At 42.9% G+C, this 7,451-nt stretch overlaps 1 protein-coding gene across 2 annotated transcripts; it reads right to left on the reverse strand.

Moving 5' to 3' along the window:
• Nucleotide 1: 1 nt before the first annotated feature.
• LOC135550709 (ER membrane protein complex subunit 6) lies at nt 2–1,218 on the reverse strand. 2 transcript variants are annotated; one of them, XM_064981760.1, is made up of 2 exons: nt 996–1,218; nt 2–799 (listed from the first exon to the last, which is right to left on the reverse strand). In XM_064981760.1, exon 2 carries the CDS (start codon nt 767–769, stop codon nt 437–439), a length of 333 nt encoding a protein of 110 aa, XP_064837832.1. In that variant the 5' UTR covers nt 770–799; nt 996–1,218; the 3' UTR covers nt 2–436. The 2 variants fall into 2 exon arrangements, with proteins under 2 accessions (XP_064837832.1, XP_064837831.1); XM_064981759.1 differs by having other exon boundaries at nt 2–802.
• Between the last annotated feature and the right edge of the window lie 6,233 nt (nt 1,219–7,451).

The following is a 7,451-nucleotide window of genomic DNA, read 5'->3' on the forward strand; positions in this document are numbered from 1 at the left end:
GTTGAATGGAGTTATTTATTTTGAAGGATCCAACCAGAGCCGTTATATCCTATTTACACTACTTGAAAAATATTTTATCAGGCACATCCCTCTGATGCCTACTACCCATCAATGTTTATTATAACATGTTTCAACTGCTAGATGACAACGTTTGGTAAATTCAGTTATCCTAGAGATGCAAAAGAGCAGAGCTAAACAATAACATACTGCAGCAGTTAACAGTTCAGTAAATGAGAGAAAGCAGGACATGTTTTAGTTTATGTATAAATAGAGTTGCTGACAGACATACTTCACGTAGCTGTATAATAAACAGTTAATCTAGCAAAGTATTTAATCAATCGCCTATATCTACAAAGTTTTGCGGGCAGTTAGACAATCATAATTGGATTTACATGACATTAGGTTTAAAACTTGCTCAACATTCTGGTCAATTTTATTAGTACACATGTACCATTCCGTAGAGGAAAGTCCAGAACAGGACGTAGGTAAAAAGACCTCCAACAAGCCCTCCTGTAAAGAGCATCCGCCGAGACTTGAAGCACTTGTTCCACCTGCGACTGGCCTTGATGATGAGAAGAAGGGAGAGGAGGAACGAAGCTAGGAAATAGAAGATAAATCCGTACAGTCCTGTGAGCCCAAGGATGCCCGCTGTCGCCCCCGACAGAGCTGACACCGACGTCCGGCAGTAGTCCAGCACTGCGGCGTTGCCCCTCACAGCAACCTCACTGATGAACTGTGGTCCTTCTCGTTTCGCTACGATTGAGGCCATGTCGGCACCTCGTTTGTTTTCCAGCGATGACTGCTGCAAACAAGAGGTCATTAGAAAATCATTACATAATATTGAATGATTACATTGCTGCATATACGTTATTGTATCGTACAAATTCTGCATAATCTTGTTTAAAGCAAGCATTTTTGTCACTAGCGAACCGGCTTGCCAGCTGACATCTGGACACTGGGAGCTAACGTTAGCAGCTAGCAAGCGGTTTACTCACCGAATTAAAAATAATATAGAGTGCTTCGTTAACTTCAAACACATCAAATGCACATAGCTAGTTTGTGACACTTAATATTCCATGTCAATTGATTTACTAAACCCTTCACTACTGAAATGTAATTACAGAACTAAAGCTGATTGTAGCTAAATGGCACAAAGGTAACTGCGATGCGACCCGTCTTTCTGAATCTGCCTTTTTTGCGAAATGCATTCTGGGACTTTTATTTTTGTATCAACTGCACGTTTTTGATGAAGTCAGTGGATGTGCTTTTCAATTAAATTTAATCAGACATTCACTTTCTTTAATTCAATTTTGTAATATCTTTAAACTGTATTTGTTGTGACCTGTGACCAAAACGAACTTTGGTGTATGGTGTCCGCCTTAGGTCAAATTAGTAGCGCCCTCTGTTTACAATCGCTGGGCTCTGGATAAAATGTACAATAATTAATAGGCTCAGACGCTATCTCAGAAGCAGCTAACCATGGCGAACTATGTTCTGGACATAGATATAGGAATTACTTCAGTCAAAGTTGTGTTACGTGATATTAGATCAAAAGCAGTAACGAATAGCTTATCTTTGCAAACCAAGACGGCTATCATCAGCGACGAAACGCATGTATGTAGAGTACCAGTCAAAAGTTTGGACACGCCTACTCATTCAAGGGTTTTTCTTTATTTTACTATTTTCTACATTGCAGATAAATAGTGAAGACATCAAAACTATCTAATGGCACACATGGAATCATGTAATAACCCAAAAATGTTAAACAAATCGAAATATATTTTAGATTTTTTTAGATAAAGTAGCCACCCTTTGCCTTGATGACAGCTTTGCACACTCTTGGCATTCTCTCAACCAGCTTCACCTGGAATGCTTTTCCAACGGTCTTGAAGGAGTTCCCACATATGCTGAGCACTTGTTGGCTGCTTTTCCTTCACTCTGCTGTCCAACTCATCCCAACCCATCTTAATTGGGTTGAGGTCGGGTGATTGTGGAGGCCAGGTCATCTGATGCAGCACTCCATCATTCTACTTCTTGGTCAAATAGCCCTTACACAGCCTGGAGGTGTGTTGGCTCATTGTCCTGTTGAAAAACAAATGATAGTCAAGCTCAAACCAGATGGGATGGCGTATCACTGCAGAATGCTGTGGTAGCCATCCTGGTTAGGTGTGCCTTGAACTAAAAATAAATCACTGATAGTGTCACCAGAAAAGCACCATCACACCTCCTCCTCCATGCTTCACAGTGGGAACTACACATGCAGAGATAATCCGTTCACCTACTCTGCATCTTACAAAGACAGAGCTTTTGGAACCAAAAATCTCAAGTTTGGATTCATCAGACCAAAGGATGATGGCCTGGGAACAGTGGGTTAACTGCCTGTTCAGGGGCAGAACGACAGATTTGTACCTTGTCAGCTCGGGGGTTTGAACTTGCAACCTTCCGATTACTAGTCCAACGCTCTAACCACTAGGCTACCCTGCCTGGGTCTTCCTTTTCTGTGGGGGTCCTCATGAGAGCCAGTTTCATCATAGCGCTTGATGGTTTTTGCGGCTGCATTTGAAGAAACTTTCAAAGTTCCTGAGGTTTTCTGGATTTACTGACCTTCATGTCTTAAAGTAATGATAGACTGTAATTTCTCTTTGCTTATTTGAGCTGTTCTTGCCATAATTTGGACTCGGTCTTTTACCAAATAGGGCTATCTTCTGTGTACCACCCCTACCTTGTCACAGCACAACTGATTGGCTCAAACGCATTAAGAAGGAAAGAAATTCCACAACTGAACTTTTAACAAGGCACGCCTCTCAATTGAAATGCATTCCAGGTGACTACCTCATGAAGCTGATTGAAAGAATGCCAAGAGTGTGCAAAGCTGTCATCAAGGCCAAAGGTAGCTACTATGAAGAATCTCAAATATAAAATATATTTTGATTTGTTTAACACTTTTTTGGTTACTACATTATTCCATATGTGTTATTTCATAGTTATGGCATCTTCACTACTATTCTACAATGTAGAAAATAGTAAAAAATAAAGATAAGGCCTTTAATAAGTAGGTGTGTCCAAACTGCAACTTTTCAGTTACTGGCCCAACACTCTTAACCACTAGGCTCCCTGCCACTTAAAGGATTCTACAATAACAAACGATTCTAGCTTTAATTGTGCAGCCTTTTTAGCAGTTGAAGCTGCTGTGCGTTTGTTCTCAAATTGTATATAATCCTGTTGATTTATAGATTTCTTTAAAAAATATATGATTGGGTTTTCTTTTGCAGGCCAAAAAAACTCTGAATGAGTGCATCACATCTCTGCCCAGAGACAAGCTCCAGAATGTCTGTAGAATTGGGGTGTTTGGACAAATGCATGCGGTTATATTCTGGAAAGCCCAAAAAGGTAAAACATTTTTTTAGGTCATAAATAGTGTGTCACCAACTATTAGGCCTATGTGATATATATTTTTGATTTAGAAAATACCAGATCTCTTCATCCAAACAAGTCTTTTATGATCACTGTATACCCTCAGGCTGTGATTGGTCAGGTGGAGACAGCTGTCAGCTCTTCAGACCTAGAGACACCAGTCAGCTGATCACCCGGCAGGATGGGTGCCGCAACAGTCATTTCCTGTGTACTCTTCCAAACCCAGAATCACATGTCATCATAGCCACGGGCTTTGATTGTGACACTATCAACTGGTACATGAGACATATACCAGCGTACATATCACTGACAAGCTGAAATGGTCCACCACACAGACAGTGTGGTGAAGAAGGTGCAACAGCATTCTGCTTTTCACTTTGCATTTGAATGCAGGCTGGGGTTCCTGTCTGACTTCACTGTGACAGGAACAATCAATGAATATATGGTGTCCATGCTTTGTGGTTCGGAGAGCTGTGCCATGATGACTGGCCAGTATGCAGCCAGCTGGGCTACTTTAAAACTGCCACCAACCAGTGGAACATAGATATGTGAGCACAATATCCTGGCCTCGTTCTTCTTGTTCTTCTTCTTGATCTTCTTCTTGTTCTTCTTTTAGCACTAATTCTATTTTAGTACAGAAGGATGTTATTACTAACATACTACATACTGAACATTATAAGAATGGATGTGTTGTGTTATGTTGTAGGTTAGCTAACATGCAGCTGTGGACGTGTTTAACTATACCTGTGGGTACCAGAAGTCCGCACAAGAATAGTAAACAAAACATTTACCAACTGGGGACATTTTGTTGGTCCCCACAAGGTCAAATGCTGTTTCTAGGGGGTTTAGGGTTGAGGTTAGAATTAGTGTTAGCGTTAGAAGCTAGGGTTAGTTTTAGGGTTAGGGTTAGGAGCTAGGGTTAGGGTTAGGAGCTAGGGTTAGGGGTACGGTTTGGTTTTTGGGTTAGGGTTAAGGATAGGGTCAGGGTACAGGTTAGGGTTGGAGTTAGGTTTAGAGTTAGAGGTTATGGAAAATAGGATTTTAAATGTGACTGAATTGTATGTCCCCAGAAGGTTAGCTGCGCAAGACTGTGTGTGTGTGTGCATGCTCTAATCTGAACGATGCTGGCTTTCCTGTGCACCTGCCTCCCTGGGATGCTGGCTTTCCTGTGCACCTGCTCCCTGAGTGTGTGCCATCTGGCTGCATGGCTGTGCAGACGTGCTCTGAGTGGCATGGTGTCCACGCCAACACACCTGTAGGGGCAGCCCTAGGGGACTTCCAGTGTTCTGTCTACTCCTGCATGACTAACAGGACGGACGCAGGTGAAGCCTGGGGAAGAGGGGTGGTCTGACCTTTGAATGTCAATAGTATTGCTGAACGAGGATTGGATAGGTTTAAGCTATATGGTAATAGCTCCACCTTACACTTCCTAATATTCTAGGTGGAAAACTAACCATTCTGAGCTTACACCTATCCATCTTTCAGATCTACAGTAGTGCCTAAATGCTAATGGTAGGGGGGCTTCGAGGGCACAGCGGTCTAAGGCTCTGCATCTCAGTGCTAGAAGCATCACTACAGACCATGGTTCCATTCCAGGCTGTATTACAACCGGCCGTGATTGGGAGCCCCATAGGGGGGCGCACAATTGGCCCAGCGTCGTCCGGGTTTGCCTGGTGTAGGCCGTCATTGTAAATAAGAATTTGTTCTTAACTGACCTACCTAGTTAAATAAAGGTTAAATAAATAAAAAATCACAACTTGACCATTGATTATAACCCTAACCCTAAAATCCTGAAATCTCCATCCCTAACTAACATTTTCTGACAAGATAGAACTGCCAAAGGGGGCGGAGTTGCAATCTACTGCAGAGATAGCCTGCAAGAGTGCTGTCTTACTATCCAGGTCTGTGCCCAAACAATTCGAGCTTCTACTTTTAAAAATCCACCTTTCCAGAAACAATTCTCTTACTGTAGCCACTTGTTATAGACCCCCTTCAGCCCCCAGCTGTGCCCTGGACACCATATGTGAATTGATCGCCCCCCATCTATCTTCAGAGTTTGTACTGTTAGGTGACCTAAACTGGGACATGCTTAACACCCCGACCGTCCTACAATCTAAACTAGATGCCTTCAATCTCACACAAATGATCAAGGAACCTACGAGGTACAACCCTAAATCCGTAACCATGGGCACCCTCTTAGATATCCTCAGAACCAACTTGCCATCTAAATACATCTCTGCTGTCTTCAACCAGAATCTCAGCGATCATTGCCTGCGTGTGTGATGGGTCCGTGGTCAAATGACCACCCTTCATCACTGTCAAACTCTCCCTAAAACACTTCAGCAAGCAGGCATTTGTAATCGATCTGGCCCGGGTATCCTGGAAAGATATTGACCTCATCCCATCAGAGGATGCCTGGTTGCGCTTCAAAAGTGCTTTCCTCACAATCTTATATAAGCATGCCCCATTCAAAAAATGTAGAACTAAGAACAGATATAGCCCTTGGTTCACCCCAGATCTGACTGCCCTTAACCAGCACAAAACATATTGTGACGTTCTGCATTAGCATCGAATAGCCCCTGCGATATGCAACTTTTCAGGGAAGTCAGGAACCAAAATACACAGTCAGTTAGGAAAGCTAAGGCTAGCTTTATCAAACATAAATTTTCTTCCTGGAACTCTAATTCCAATTTTTTTTGGGACACTGTAAATTCCATGGAGAATAAGAGCACCTCCTCCCTGCTGCCCACTGCAATGAGGATAGGAAACACTGTCACCACCGATAAATCTACGATAATTGATCATTTCAATAAGCATTTTTCTACGGCTGGCCATGCTTTCCACCTGCTTTCCACATGCTTTCCACAACGATATCATAACCACCATCGATAAAAGACAGTACTGTGCAGCCGTCTTCATTGACCTGGCCAAGGCTTTCGACTCTGTTAATCACCGCATTCTTATCGGCAGACTCAACAGCCTTGGCTTCTCAAATGACTGCCTCGCCTGGTTCACCAACTACTTCTCAGATAGAGTTCAGTGTGTCAAATCGGAGGGCCTGTTGTCTGGACCTCTGGCAGTCTCTATGGGGGTGCCACAAGGTTAAATTCTCGGTCCGACTCTTTCTCTGTATATATCAATGATGTCGCTCTTGCTGCTGGTGATTCTCTGACCCTGCTCTACGCAGACAACATCTGTATACATCAGGCCCTTTTTGGACACTGTGCTAACAATCCTCCAAACGAGCTTCATCACCATACAACACTCCTTCCATGGCCTCCAACTGCTTTTAAATGCTAGTAAAAATAGGTGCATTCAACCGATTGCTGCCCGCACCCTCCCGCCTGGCTACCATCACTACTCTGGATGGGTCTGACCTAGAAGATGTGGACAACTACAAATACCTAGGTGTCTGGTTAGACTGTAAACTCTCCTTCCAGACTCACATTAAGCATCTCCAATCCAAAAATACATATATAATCGACTTCCTATTTCGCAACAAAGCCTCCTTCACTCATGCTGCCAAACATACCCTCATAAAACTGACTATCCTACCGATCCTTGACTTCGGTGATGTCATTTACAAAATAGCCCCCAGCACTCTACTCAGCAAACTGGATGTAGTCTATCACAGTGCCATCCGTTTTGTCACCAAAGTCCCATATACTACCCACTACTACGACCTGTATGCTCTCGTTGGCTGGCCCTCGCTTCATACTCGTCGCCAAACCCACTGACTCCAGGTCATCTATACGTCTTTGCTAGGTAAAGCCCCACCTTATCTCAGCTCAGTGGTCACCATAGAAGCACCATCTACCTCATCCCCATATTATTTCTCTCATTCTTGCTCTTTTGCACCCCAGTATCTCTACTTGCACATTATCATCTGCACATCTATCACTCCAGTGTTAATGCTACATTGTAATTATTTATCCTCTATGGCCTATTTATTGCCTTACACCCCTACTCTTCTACATTTGCACACACTGTACATAGATTTTTCAATTTCTTTTTCTTTCTATAGTGTTATTGACTGT

This window comes from Oncorhynchus masou, chromosome 12 (genome assembly GCF_036934945.1).
Source record: "Oncorhynchus masou masou isolate Uvic2021 chromosome 12, UVic_Omas_1.1, whole genome shotgun sequence".
Taxonomy (NCBI): domain Eukaryota; kingdom Metazoa; phylum Chordata; class Actinopteri; order Salmoniformes; family Salmonidae; genus Oncorhynchus; species Oncorhynchus masou.